General features: G+C 47.6%; 1 protein-coding gene across 1 annotated transcript in view; it reads right to left on the minus strand.

Moving 5' to 3' along the window:
* LOC126281292 (ras-specific guanine nucleotide-releasing factor 2-like) overlaps positions 1-15,610 on the minus strand; it is a 1,771,818-nt gene that overhangs the window by 859,833 nt on the left and 896,375 nt on the right. The window contains exon 5 of the mRNA XM_049980119.1: positions 11,169-11,473. Coding sequence (XP_049836076.1) covers positions 11,169-11,473 — 305 coding nt within the window. The remainder of the gene's footprint in view (positions 1-11,168; positions 11,474-15,610) is intronic.

The raw sequence follows: 15,610 nt of genomic DNA on the forward strand, positions 1-15,610 counted from the left end.
AAGCCACTTCCCCTTGGCAACGCTTACACATCGATTTTGCTGGTCCATTCTGGAATGCTCGATGGTTGGTTGTGGTAGCTTCATTCAGTAATTTTCCTTTTGTTGTCCGGATATCTTCCACGACGTCATCTGCCACCATCCAAGCGTTATCCGATATCTTTTGCATTGAAGGTCTTCCACAGACTATTCTTTCCGACAATGGCCCACAATTCATGTCCGCAGAATTTCAGTCATTCTGCAAGACCAATGGTATTCAACATCTGACGTCCGCGCCGTTTTCGCCGCAGTCAAACGGTGCCGCTGAACGATTGGCCAGGACTTTCAAGTCACAGACGATGAAGTTGAAAGAGTCGCATTCTCGGGAGGACGCGTTATTGCTCTTTTTGTCCTCGTATCGCTCTCAGCCCCGAGATGGTCGCTCGTCGGCTGTGTTGCTCCACGGTCGTCATCATCGAACCTTGATGTCTTTGCTAAATCCGCCGCATAACGTTCCTGTGCAGCGGCGGACACTGGCTTTTGCTCCAGGCGACGTTGTCTACTATCGCCTCTATCGAGGTTCACGGCGTTGGCTCGAAGGGCGCATTCTTTTCTGCCTCGGCAGCGCAATGTATCTGGTTTTGGGGGCGTCTGGTGAGGTGCGTCGGCATCTCAATCAGCTGCGCCTCTGTCGTCGCACGGGATCTGCCGCTCGCCGTCTGCTTTCAGCGACGGTGCCGCCCGGTCAGCGCCCCGGGCGGACGCTGCCTTCCATTTTGCCCCATGGCGCCGCCGCCGCCGCCGCCTGTTCTCCCGCCGGCGACGCCTGCAGTGGACGCGTCACTGCAACCGCCGGGCGCCTCCCTTGGTCCCGCGCCGCCGATCGCTTCCCGTGACCAGTTGTCCTCCGACATGGAACTCTTCCCCGCTCCGGACCATATGTCGTCTTCGCCCGTCGGGTGCCCCGACCCGATGGAGGTCGACCCTTCGGCTCCTCCTGTATCTCTACGGGCGCATACACCGCATGTTGGCGTGCACCCTGGAGCAGGTTTTCAGGCTTTTCCTAGCTCCCCGCGGTCCGAATGGCAGGGTGCGGGTGGCACAGCCTCGCCTGTTGTTAGACTCCCCACCTCGTCGCATACGTCAACATGCGGTCCTCCCCACGGCGGGCGGAAGCCTTATGCCACAACCGTACGCCGATTTGCGGGGAAGGAATGTAGTGTCACCGCTAGACATCACACTTGCTTTAAATCGGCCGCGGTCCGGTAGTATACGTCGGACCTGTGTGTCGCCACTATCAGTGATTGCAGACCGAGCGCCGCCACACGGCAGGTCCAGAGACACTTCCTAGCACTCGCCCCAGTTGTACAGCCGACTTTGCTAGCGATGGTTCACTGACTTCTACGCTCTCATTTGCCGAGACGATAGTTAGCATAGCCTTGAGCTACGTTATTTGCTACGACCTAGCAAGGCGCCAATATCCGTACTATTGATATTGTGAATCATGTACCATAAAGACCGACGTTCTTCATTAATGGATTAAAGTTAAGTATTCCATCAGCTACGTCCGTTTTTCTCAATTCTAATTCCCTTGTCATGTTCCAGACCTCACGCCAGCCTGCGTGAGCTAAAACGCGTGCATTTCGGCCTCCTTCAGTTACAATGTGTTGGCTTTCCGGCCAACCACAACAATACCCTCACCTCCGATGAACACTCAACATCGAAGACAACGTACTGGGTTCTATCACTTGAGAAGTCTTCGAGCCGCTCACATACACTCCTGGAAATTGAAATAAGAACACCGTGAATTCATTGTCCCAGGAAGGGAAAACTTTATTGACACATTCCTGGGGTCAGATACATCACATGATCACACTGACAGAACCACAGGCACATAGACACAGGCAACAGAGCATGCACAATGTCGGCACTAGTACAGTGTATATCCACCTTTCGCAGCAATGCAGGCTGCTATTCTCCCATGGAGACGATCATAGAGATGCTGGATGTAGTCCTGTGGAGCGGCTTGCCATGCCATTTCCACCTGGCGCCTCAGTTGGACCAGCGTTCGTGCTGGACGTGCAGACCGCGTGAGACGACGCTTCATCCAGTCCCAAACGTGCTCAATGGGGGACAGATCCGGAGATCTTGCTGGCCAGGGTAGTTGACTTACACCTTCTAGAGCACGTTGGGTGGCACAGGATACATGCGGACGTGCATTGTCCTGTTGGAGCAGCAAGTTCCCTTGCCGGTCTAGGAATGGTAAAACGATGGGTTCGATGACGGTTTGGATGTACCGTGCACTATTCAGTGACCCCTCGACGATCACCAGAGGTGTACGGCCAGTGTAGGAGATCGCTCCCCACACCATGATGCCGGGTGTTGGCCCTGTGTACCTCGGTCGTATGCAGTCCTGATTGTGGCGCTCACCTGCACGGCGCCAAACACGCATACGACCATCATTGGCACCAAGGCAGAAGCGACTCTCATCGCTGAAGACGACACGTCTCCATTCGTCCCTCCATTCACGCCTGTCGCGACACCACTGGAGGCGGCCTGCACGATGTTGGGGCGTGAGCGGAAGACGGCCTAACGGTGTGCGGGACCGTAGCCCAGCTTCATGGAGACGGTTGCGAATGGTCCTCGCCGATACCCCAGGAGCAACAGTGTCCCTAATTTGCTGGGAAGTGGCGGTGCGGTCTCCTACGGCACTGCGTAGGATCCTACGGTCTTGGCGTGCATCCGTGCGTCGCTGCGGTCCGGTCCCAGGTCGACGGGCACGTGCACCTTCCGCCGACCACTGGCGACAACATCGATGTACTGCGGAGACCTCACGCCCCACGTGTTGAGCAATTCGGCGGTACGTCCACCCGGCCTCCCGCATGCTCACTATACGCCCTCGCTCAAAGTCCGTCAGCTGCACATACGGTTCACGTCCACGCTGTCGCGGCATGCTACCAGTGTTAAAGACTGCGATGGAGCTCCGTATGCCACGGCAAACTGGCTGACACTGACGGCGGCGGTGCACAAATGCTGCGCAGCTAGCGCCATTCGACGGCCAACACCGCGGTTCCTGGTGTGTCCGCTGTGCCGTGCGTGTGATCATTGCTTGTACAGCCCTCTCGCAGTGTCCGGAGCAAGTATGGTGGGTCTGACACACCGGTGTCAATGTGTTCTTTTTTCCATTTCCAGGAGTGTATTTCGGAAACAATCCCATGTGCTCGTACCTTAGTTAGGAGTCTGCAGTGGGGCACCGAGTCAAACGTTTTCCGGAAGTCAAGGATTATGGCAACCGTCTGATACCCTTCTTCCATGGTTCGCAAGATATCATGTAAAAAACGAGTTGCGTTTCGTAGGAGCGATGCTTTCTAAAGCCGTGCTGATGCATGGACAGCAACTTCTCTGTCTCAAGGAAATTCATTATATTCGAACAGAGAATATGTTCGAGAATCCTGCAACAAACCGATGTTAAGGACATTGGTCTGTAATTTTGAGGATCCGTCCTTCTACCTTTCTTATATACAGGCGTCACCTGCGCTTTTTTCCAGTCGCTCGGGACTTTACGTTGGGCAAACGATTCACGAGAAATGCAAGCTAGGTAAGGAGCCAATGCAGTAGAGTACTCTGTAAAACCGAACTGGAAGCCCACCAGAACCTGGCGACGTATTTATTTTCAACCCATTCAGCTGCTTCACAACCCCAGGAATGTCTATCACTACGTCCTCCATACGGGAATCTGTACGAGACTCAAACGGCGGTATGTTTGTACGATCCTCATGCATGAAAGATTTCTCAGTTGGTAAATTTAAAAATTGAGCTTTCGTTTTGCTGACTTCCGTTGCCAGGCCAGACTGATCAGTGAGTGACTGGATGGAAGCCTACGACCCGCTTACCGATTTTATGTACGACCAGAATTTCCTTGGGTTTTCACTATGATCCTTTGCTAAGATATCACGGTGGTAGTGGTTGTATGCTTCGCGCATCGCTCTTTTCACAGCAGCACTGATCTCTACTAAATTTTGCCTGTACTCACTCTCCCGATCTTTCTTGTACCGCGAGTGCAATTGTCTTCGCTTCCTGAGCATTCTCCGGATTGCGCTGTTAAACCACGGTGGGTCTTTTCCGTCCGTAAGCCACTTTTTCGGCACTAAAGAGCCGCCGTTGTCTCGTGATGGGATCCTCTTCCTGGCTACCGTCCCACGTGCCACCTCAGGTCCTCCTGCAGTCACTGAGGTGCCTCCGTTTTTGTTTACTGCTCTGCTTCTGGATGTGGGCACAACCTCTGCCCGGTTTTTTGGTTGACTTTCCTGGGCGGGCTCAGGGAGTATGCCTGGGTGTGGGAAGGAACTCGGCGTGAGCCTCAGTTTCGTCTCAGGTCTCTTCTTTCCCAGGTTCCTTCCTCCCCGATCATTGCTGAATCTCCACTACACGACGATATAAGTTTTTTTTTTTTGGGGGGGGGGGGGGTAGGAGGAAGGGATTGCGGTATCGCATATCGACGTCCACTCTACCACCATAACAACTTTCCTTCTGATGCTGACAGCAGTGATGTGGGATCCGTGGACCCAGTGGAGCACGCTCGCTGAGCCACACATCTGTAGTCTCTGAACTGATAGTACCCCCTGTAATAGTTCTTTATTTACGTGACCCTTACGGCACTCCAACCCCAGTTCTCGATACCAGTAATAACGTACTATTTTTCTGCGAAGTAACAGACATATTTTTGTGACAATATTAACATTTGGTTTTATTAATGTGTAAGTACTCCGATGTATCGATATATTAGAATGATGTGGTTCTTGTGTGTATTCTTTCTGTGAGACTGTCATAATCTTTGACTTACTTATAACCATTTAGGCGCGAATGCGCACAGAGCAGTCTTTGTTTCACTTTGCAGAAGTTAAGTTGTTATTTCGCTTTGTAAAAGAACAGTCAAGTCTTGTGTTTGGTTAAAGTGGAAATTTAATGTATGAAGATTGATACAAAACTGTTTTCTTGATAATGTGACAATTAAGAAGAAGTATATGTGAATTTACAAGAAGTTTAATAAAAATGTGGATCGTGAACACCAAGTCAAAAATTATTTCTACCATACCATTATTATGATCTGGGGTTGTTTGGTCATTAAGAATTTCCTGAAAAAACCATTTCTTAGGTCTTCAAATATTGCTAAAATACAGATCTGGACCTTCTAGCAGTCAAAGTGGAATCACCCTAGAATCAACAAGATGAGCCATAACAACTTCGACGAAATCTACGTGGGAATCCATTCAAGATAAGTGCTAAAATTAATGACTTTTTTACAGTGACTTCATTATTTCCATTCTGACGATACCATCCACAGTCAATAACTTTGTTGCTGCCCGATAAAGCGAACATATGCTGCGTGTGCAGCATTAGTGATCTGATTTCTAACCTACTTTGCAAGTGGTGGTGTTGTTAGACCCCTCTCGCCGCAGTGCCAGCCGCACAGACCACTTGCACTTGGAGCCACTACACTACGACACCTTCGATGGCGCATCGTCCTTGCTGACGATGTGGTAGTTGGCATTTTCTTGCTGCACCATTTGTAATGAGTCTTTGTAACTTTGTACTGTGTGAAGCCATGCACAAGAGGGCAACTTTCTTTTCCATAGAGCGTCATAGCTTGTCATTTTTCATGCAGGTACCGAGGAAACCAATTTCACGAGATATGACTGGAAACGTAACATGTGTGTGTAGCAGCGATGGTACAATATTCGTATGTAGTAATAATAGAGTGTGCAAGGTGGGTGATTTCTGTTAGGCAGCTGTATGGCTTTACGTATATTTGTGGAAGTAGTTAACTCTTAGTCTGTGACGCTAGAGATACAATTAAATTTAAACTTGAATGAATTTCATGAAAATTATGGTAACCTGACCTCTTGTAATCTACCATACGGATACTATGGGGCAAAAAAGAGATTCCTAGTGAAACATGTATCAGAAAGCTTCGCTGATAATTCCGAGTTGAAATTAATACTTCCTGTCAGGAACCGCGCATTATCTCGGATACATGTCCACAGTATATCCCAGTGGTATTCTGGCAACAGAATTTCAATAAAGTTCATTGAAAACAGTACACCGCTCACTTCATGGACCAAGCTCGGTATACTTGGTTAGCATTGTACAATTACTACTGACATAGTAGTGTTAATACATGTTACATTATAGTGTTTTTACAGATCTGTATCAGCAAAGAAAAATGCAGACTTGCAACCCAAGGCACTCTGGGAATAATTTCATTGACTCAGCCTGAGAGCACAGCGCATAAATTACTAGTAAGCTGCTATTTTATGTAAAATACAAAATTCTTAACCTAAAATAGTTGTTGTAATATCTAAGACTGTATGTCTAAATGTGACTTGTCGTCAATTCTTTTACGTCGACAGCATCCACTTGGTCAACATAAATATAAGTTTAGTTATTTTCACTAAACTGCAAATTAACTATTAACCAAATTATTTATTTTGGTTTCCACGAAATTTGTTGTGTTGGGAGACTGGACTTGAAATCAAGGTGCGACTGTCCTGATGTGTGTTTCCCGTAGTTCTCTGTCTGTTGGTCTGTACTGGGACGATTCCTTTTAAAAAGAACACTTCCATTTTTGTACCCCACATGATTCCATTAGTAATGACGTCGTCGTTGACGGGGTGGTGAAACTACTACCCTCATCACTCGGTAGAGTTGCTGGTTTTTTTCATCGAGATCACAGTTAACTGCGAGCCATACGCCTTGCTATTGTTATCGAGAATACTTATTCCCATAATTGTAAGTTTCCTAGAAAGCAACATTTGTATCTACGCCGCGCAGAGTAGCCACAGTTCGTGCAGCTTCCCCCCTCGGAGGTTGAAGTCCTCTCTCGGGCATGTGTGTGTGTGTGTGTGTGTGTTGTCCTTAGCGTAAGTTAGCTTACGCTAGATTAAGTAGTGTGTAGGCCTAGGGGCCGATGGCATCAGCAGTTTGGTCCCATAGGAACTTAGAGTTGTAACAGCGACCGGAGTGGTCGTGGGGTTGAAGTGACAGGAAACGTGGCTGGACCCGCAGAGCGGTCTGCGAACAACAACACAACGGGAGAGGACGGACACGACCAACGGAGGACCGAACGAACAAGAAGAAGATCGAACAATGGAGTCACAAGAAAACCTAACAACCACGCCCACTCGTACACAGAACAAGAAAGTCAATAAGCTGTTTAAGGGGAGGCGTTGCGTCCAGAAACGTGCGCAAGGTTAGAGTGGCTGGCTGAGCTTTTTTTTGTTTTCCTTTATTGTGATTTCATTCCCCTGTCCTATATGGGCTGGAGAGGGGTGTCAGCGGCACAATCCGCCGCTCTTCAGCCGAGCGACATGACAACTTAAAAGAGGCATAAAATGTTACACACACAATGCGATAAAGGGGAGCTTAAAACAGAATAATGGGAGAAAATGCAGGTAAAAAATAGACTAACATGGAGACGCTCATGGAGGACAGTTAAAAAAGTCGCCAGAAAGTTGAAAAGAGACAGTTGGCGATTCTTCAAAATTCGGAGAAGACATTGACTGCGCATCCACAGGTTAAAAGTCGGCCACAGTATTAAAAACATTCCAGAACAACATACTTAAAACCCACTTGCCGAGGGAAAGGGTAGAGAGGATGGAAAAGGAGGGGAGAGCAAGGGGCAGCAGGCGAAGTGGCGGGAAGAAGAGAGGAGGGGCATCAATGGGTGTACATGAAGAGGCAGGAAACCCGTGGGGTGGGAGATGAAGAGGGAAGACAGGGCAGGAGGGAGCGCAGAGACACTGAAAGGAGGCACAAGAGATGGAGAGGGGCTGGAGAGGGGCGTCAGCGGCACAATCCGCCGCTCTTCAGCCGAGCGACATGACAACTTAAAAGAGGAATAAAATGTTACACACACAATGCGATAAAGGGGAACTTAAAACAGAATAATGGGAGAAAATGCAGGTAAAAAATAGACTAACATGGAGACGCTCATGGAGCACTGTTAAAAAAGTCGCCAGAAAGTTGAAAAGAGACAGTTGGCGATTCATCAAAACTTGGAGAAGACATTGACTGCGCATGCACAGGTTAAAAGTCGGCCACAGTATTAAAAACATTCCAGAACAACATACTTAAAACCCACTTGCCGAGGGAAAGGGTAGAGAGGACGGAAAAGGAGGGGAGAGCAAGGGGCAGCAGGCGAAGTGGCGGGAAGAAGAGAGGAGGGGCATCAATGGGTGTACACGAAGAGGCAGGAAACCCATGGGGTGGGAGATGAAGAGGGAAGACAGGGCAGGAGGGAGCGCAGAGACACTGAAAGGAGGCACAAGAGATGGAGGGGGAGTAGGAGGGGGAAGCGCTCAGGAGGAGGAAGGGGGAGGAGAGGGAGCCCTGAGGAGGAGGCAGGAAGATGGGGTTAGAGTTGGTAGGAAGGGTAGATGTCAGGGCAAAGCTCATCATCCCGGTGGGGATAGAGGGTGTGGGGATGGAGAGAGGGTGGGAAACAGCGTTAAAGGTACAGCAACTGGTTGGAAGGGAGGCACCAAGAGGTGAGGGGGATCAAGGTGGCGGACAATATATAGTGTGCGGATGTGTTCAAGGAAAAGAAGAAGGTGGGGGAAGGTGATGAGGTCGTAGAGGATGCACATGGGGGACGGAAGGCGAGGTGGAGTGCATGGCGTTCGAGGATTTGGAGTGCTTTTTAGGTGCGGGGCGAAAATCCAAGCTACGCTGGCGTAACAGAAGATGGGCGGATCAAGGATTTGTATGTGTGAAGGATGGTGGAAGGATGCAGACCACACGACCGGCCGGTCAGGAGTTTCAGGAGGCGGAGGCGGTTGTGAGCTTTGTTTTGGATGGGAAGGAGATGGGGAGTCCAGGTGGGTGGCGGTCGAGTGTGAGGCCAAGGTATTTGAGCGTAGGAGTGAGGTGGATGGGACGGCCATAAATGGTGAGGTACTGGCTGAGCGAGAGGCAGGCGCTTAAGTGCGCTCTCGGGGGCGCCGCTATTGGCCGCTGGGACCACGTGTTCCCCTGTGGCGCCTCACACTAAAAGCGGCCCAGCAGGCGCGCGTCGGCACAGCTTACGGCGCGATGGTGCAGGGACCTCTATGTGTCTTCGACGTCCATGACGTCTGGCGGGGATTCAGCCTTACCACAAATTTCCAAATTTGTACCTACAAGGAAATAATTTAATACTTCTTTGTTATGTACATCTCCATGAAAAGACGAGAGATGACACTGGGCAAGTTATCACGCTGCTGCCTTTGGTTTATAAATCAAACGAATGAAATGTTACCGAATTTTGAAACGGACTGCTGCCAACAATATTGATTTTGTGGGCCAGTGTTCTGCATACTGAGCTATCCAAGCATGACGTATCTCTCCTCTCCCCCCCCCCCCCCCCCCAGCCCCACTCTCACAGACATAATTCCACTAGTAGCTCTCTCCTAATTCCCCAAATCACAGAAGTTCTCCTGCACACATAGTGGAAATGGCACTCCTGGAAGAAAGGATATTGCGAATGTACAGCCAAACAACAACGCAGGGAATTGTTTCAAGATGAATCTTACGCTCTGTAGTGGGGTGTAAGCTGTTATGAAACTTCCTTGCAGTAGGTGCCAGAAAGACACACGAACCCAGAATCTTAGGTTTGTCAGAGACAATGCTCTTATTGCCTGTGCTATGTGCAAAGTTTCAAAATAGTGCAAACTCTGCCTTAGAGTGAAATATTTTTTCAGGGAACAATGGGTGGCCGGCCGAAGTGCCCGAGCGGTTGTGGCACTACAGTCTGGAGCCGCGCGACCACTACAGTCGTAGGTTCGAATCCTGCCTCGGTCATGGATGTGTGTGATGTCCTTTGGTTAGTTAGGTTTAAGTAGTTCTAAGTTCTACGAGACTGATGATCTCATATGTTAAGTCCCATAGTGCTCAGAGCCATTTGAACCATTTGAACAATGGGTTAGATTAAAGCAAAGCCATTTGTCCGCATTTCTTCTATGAATGCTAGTCTCCTAAGGATAACTTTTGTGAAGTTTGGAAACTAGGAGACAGGTACTGGCTAAGTGGAACTGAGGAAGCGGGTACCGACTCGTGCCCAGAAGGCGCAGCATTTCCCTCGAAAAGCAAAGTTAATCCATCGGGAAGTTTCTATGAAAAAGGGCTTATTACTACGCAACAGATGATGTTGCTGATGTGTGTTTTTCCAGTCACGGGAGGGTCTCATGCTAACTCCAACAAATTTCATGAGGAAGGTGTTCAAGAGCATCTACGAAAAATAATGTGACGTATGTGCAGGATTCAGAAGATGCTGGAATTTCGATTGACTAGAAAGGGGATAATGGGATGGGACAGATAAGGTACAGTTGCCAGATTGCAGGCATTACCTCGTGGTTAGCGACGAAGAAACGGTTCAAAGTACTGAGGCAAAGGATGTGAAGTGTGTACTGTAATGGTACTTGAATTACGTAACCATTGCGGCACCTCACCTCAACGTCTCGATACCAGCAAAATTCTACTGTGTTTCTGTAGTTGACATTCAGATTTAATTTCATTAATGTAGAGGTACTTTGAGACATCCATATGTTTATATTGCAATGATATTATTCTTATGTGTGTTCTTTCTTTTGTCACTATGATCTTTGACGTACTTGTAACTCTGATTTTTGGGCGAGTAAGCAGTGATTAGAGAGTCAAGTTTTGGTCGTCATGTTGAAAAGACGCAAGTTTATGAAATGAACTTTAACAGTGAGGAAGATATTTTCAAGTATGTTTTATATTGTGAAGTGATGTTGCAACAAAAGTAATAAGAAAGAAGTGTAACTCAAATTCGGAGTGCTGATTACTTTTTGTGCTAACTTTCAAAGGTTTAATCTTCAAGAATGGTTTATGAACACATCTATAAAACTTTTGAATATCGCAGAATATCACCTAGGCCTCTTTGCATCCGAGCTTGGATTTTCGACGATTGAGCCATGAGTTCACAACGAGACCAGCGTGGTAAACACGAGAATATGAGTGCCCAGTGTATCCATTATTTCAACAAATGACTTTAACAACTGTGCTCTAATGACACCTGCCACATAATATAACTTTGTTGCTGCCCGAAAATGCAATATTTAGCAGCGCGAGCAACACTACAATCGTAGTTAATTTTCGGCCTTTGTTGTGGTGGGGTTGTCAGAGTGCGCACGCACCTGTTGCGCTTGCGCATGCTCTCTGCGTGCGGCGACTTGATGTACTGCTCGACGATCTGCTTCCAGCGGCGGCGGCAGAGCCACCCCCGGAAGAAGCTCTGCACCTTCTTGATCTTGCGCAGCTCCAGCGTCTCCTGCTCGGAGTGGGGGCCCGCCCCCGCGCCCAGGGCGCCGCCCAGGCACGCGCCACCCCCGGCCGCCCCCAGCAGACCCGCCGCCAGGCCGCCTCCCGCGCCGCCCCCGCTCAGAGACGAGCCGCCGTACGTCGCCGGTAGCGGGCGCCACTCCTTTTTCAGAGCGCACAGCTGAAACAGGACACGAATCTCAGTGTCGTGACGGTATCTCTTTAAGGGGAGCCGGAGGTGCCTTTGCTGCCCATGTTAAAATCACTAAGTTTGAGGAACATTTATGAATAAACTACCAAATATAAAAATTTGAATTTTTTTACATATAGAGTGGTTTAGTATTGCAGCTATGACAGAGGGATTTTGGAGTATCTTTTTTAGTTTCCTTCCAATTATTTTTTTTATTTATGACCCAATTTTTTTTACAAATAATTAAACTGAAATGAAAATATTAAACATATTGCCAAATGGCTGTGTTACAATGTACGTTTGACCTAGTGGTGTAAAAATTTCATCTCTCTCGCTTGAGTGGATTTTGAGAAAATGTTCCTTATATTCAAAAAATTCTAATTTACGGGAAATGGCTATCAAAGTTTCTCAATACATTCCTGCACTATAGGATGGATTATCAGGGTCTTCTTCTTCATCCTCCAAAAGCTTCCTCTTCTGTCTTCTTTTCTGGCCTGTTGTTCCATCATACTTCATATGCCTTTCTCTTCTTTCTGCTACTCTTATCCTTTCTCTGTCAATATTTCTTTGTGCTCGTACAGTGTTCACCCCAGCTGTAAATCCTAAGGCCTTCAGAACTTCACACTTCACACTGTTCCCTTGGTTGTAGGTTGCTATTGCATCATAAATGCCAAAGTGCAGTGTTTTTATGCTTACAAACACCCTTTTAGGAATCACTTTCCAAAGCAAATTGTTTACGCTCTCATTAGGATTCTGCGTCTTTCCGTGTAGACATTTGTGTAAAAATTCTGGCTGTGCTAAGTCATGAAAAATTGGTTTTATTGCATTTATCACAGCTGCTGGCAAACCATGTTTGTGATTATAGTCCTTCTTTGCATAATATTTGCACCAGGAATCTTTTGGGCTTAGGCTGTGTTGAGGGTATTCATTGGAAGAGGCAGTATGAAGGAACAATGCCCACACTGCTTTTCGCATGTCACTAACATTACTAGTATTTTGCCTTATAGCATACCCATAGTATCTCTGTAGACGTCTAATCACCTCATCAGTAAGCCTGCCTCTCCCTCCTATTGTCTTTCCATCACTGAGCTTACTTGAATCCAAAGTTTGTTTGAGCCTTCGAAGCCGTCCACCCATACGCTCTCAGCGCTTTATTTGGCACAGAAAACAATGTAGCCAACCCTTGCACACTCGCTGTATGCGTAACAGGCCGAGAAAATCCCAAACAGTTCGCCAGGAAGTCACGAGAGGGTGTTAGATGTAGAGATGGGTCGAACTCGTTAATTCCCGTGAACTACTTCATTCATACGCTGGCATCGCCTCGCTCGTACAACAAAGCTTCGTAATACTTCATAAGTTTACCAACAGATAGCCCAACTATGCAGTAACGTGCACGCAACGTTTTACACACACAAAGCGTCTGAGTTAACTTATAAAGAGCATGGTCGAAGGGGACAAAGGAAAGATAAACAGAGAAGCCTGTCACATATAAAGAAGGTATTACGTTTAATGAAGCTCGACATTTTCTCACGAAGCGCCCAAAAAAGTCTTTATCTGCCAAGTGAAATCTTGTTTGTTGTATTCATGGTCTGAAAACTACAAAATAGAATGAGTATGTTTACCACTGTCACAAAGTCTATATACCTACGTTAAGTAATTATTCAGAAGATTTCCTGTAGGTTTTATTTTTGTTGAGAGTAACAACCCTCAAAATTGATAATATTCTTCTCGGGTATGCAGCCGGATCATAACGTCTTCATGACACAATATTTCCGCGGTCCAACTGGCCGCCATCTTCAGGTGAGAGTGCTGGTGCACGATCTCTCCGGAACTGACTTCCCAGCGCAAGCGGCGGCCACTATATAGGCCGCAGAAGACCCACAACGCGTGCGCGAGAAGGTGCCGTAACTGCCCTCTAGCGCAGTAGACATACCCCGCCGCCAGTGATGGAAACAGGCGAAATCGAGATATCGCTGTCAAAAATTAAAAAAATAAAAATAAATAAAAATTTTATTCCGACGATAGAACCACAGACCGTTGTTTTTTAATGTCAGATAACACTGGGTCCCAAGTCTTGCTTAAAAGAAAACCCTTGTCTCTATTAATAAGATTGTCAGATAACCGAATCTCTATGAATTCTTTTAAAATACAGTCCCAATAGCGAGATGCAGGGGCAACCATTTGTGTCTCGTCATATAGCATTCTGTGTCCCTCGGTGAGACAGTGTTCCGCCACTGTAGACTTATCAGGTTGAAGCAGCCTTGTGTGCCGCTGATGCTCAACACCGCTCCTGAATGGTCCGGTTTGTCTGACCAATATATGCCTTTCCACAGTGGCAAGGGATCATGTAAACACCGGGCTTCCTCAAACCCAAGTCATCCTTAACAGAGCCAAGGAGCGCTCTAATCTTGGCTGGCGGACGAAAAATACTTTTGATGTGATATCTTTTCAGAACCCTTCCTATCTTCGAGGAAATGCTCCCAGCAAAAGGCAGAAAAGCTACCGATTTGCAGGTATCTTCTGGTGGTTCAGGCGAAGGTCCAAACTGGAAAGCACGACGGATCTGTTTATCTGTATAGCCATTCTGCTTGAACACAATTTTAAGATGGTCCAATTCTTGTGTCAAGCTTTCTCCATCTGAAATGGCATAAGCTCTTCTCGCCAACGTCCGCAGGACCCCCGTACGCTGGAACGATGGATGACAGCTAGAAGCGTGTAAGTAACTGTCCGTGTGCGTAGGCTTTCGATAAACGCTGTGTCCCAGTGTCCCATCATCCTTTCTGTACACTAGAACATCCAGAAACGGAAGCTTTCCATCATTTTCCACCTCCATGGTAAATTTGATGCTAGGATGCAGGGAACTGAAATGATCTAGGAGGCGGTCCAGAGCTTCTCTCCCATGAGGCCACACCATAAACGTATCGTCCACGTACCTCCAAAAACAGGTTGGTTTTAAGGACGCAGTCTTCAGCGCCATGTCCTCAAATTCTTCCATAAAAAGATTGGCGACTATTTGGGACAAAGGGCTCCCCATATCCACTCTGTCAGTCTGTTCAAAATATTTGCCATTGAATAAAAAGTACGTCGACGTTAACACGTGGTGACAAAGCCTGGTTGTTTCCTCATCCAGTTTCTCACCAATTAATTGCAAGGATTCTTCCAGAGGAACCCGGGTAAAAAGCGACACGACATCAAAGCTCACAAGCACGTCCCAGAGACTAAGAGACAATGACTTCAATCTCTGAATAAACACCATAGAATTGGAAATGTGATGTTAGCATTTACCGACGTGAGGGCCAACAACAGATGCAGAATACTTGGCTAGATTGTAGGTAGGAGCACCCAAATTACTCACGATCGGACGGAGCGGGACCCCTTTCTTATGAATCTTGGGTAGACCGTATAATCTCGGTGGCACGGCAGCACCAGGACGAAGTTTTTTGAGAACGTCGTCAGGTAAAGAATTCGTCTTCAACAGTGAAAGCGTCTTCCGTTTTATCCGTTCAGTTGGGTCGTCCTGCAATGTTCTGTATGCTGAGTCTTCAAGTAAGAGATCCATCTTTCCCAGATAGTCATCACGTGACAGAAGAACAGTTGCGTTGCCTTTGTCCGCTGGTAGAACTATCAGATCTTCGTCTTCTCTCATGGAGCGGACGGCTGCCCTTTCGAGAGAGGAGATGTTACTCCGTGGAGGCGGCGCCCGCCGCAATGTATGTGAGACCTCTTGCCTAATCTCTTCAGCTTGATCCTGCGAAAAGCTGGACACTGCTTGTTCGACTGCGCAGATGAATTCGGTGATAGGCGCATTCCTCGGTGTAGGGGCAAAATTCAGGCCTTTCTCCAACACTGACAGCGTGGCGTCGTCCAATTCTTTACTCGTGAGGTTAATCACTGTCCGTCGACGGGTGTCGACATCAGATATCATGGGTTGAGAACAAAGCCGTTGAAACTTTGTTTCTTGACGGCGCTCCTATGCGTCCAATCTCATAGTGCCCAAGAAGAACTATCTATCCATTCCCAAGATGCATCCGACAGCAGCGACTATAACTCCAAGTGCAAGAAAAGTAAATCCTTGGATATGAGATCCAGTTGTCTTCGAGTGAAGCGAAAAAACTGGCACGCCTCTTG

The sequence above is a fragment of the Schistocerca gregaria genome, chromosome 7, assembly GCF_023897955.1.
Source record: "Schistocerca gregaria isolate iqSchGreg1 chromosome 7, iqSchGreg1.2, whole genome shotgun sequence".
Lineage (NCBI taxonomy): Eukaryota > Metazoa > Arthropoda > Insecta > Orthoptera > Acrididae > Schistocerca > Schistocerca gregaria.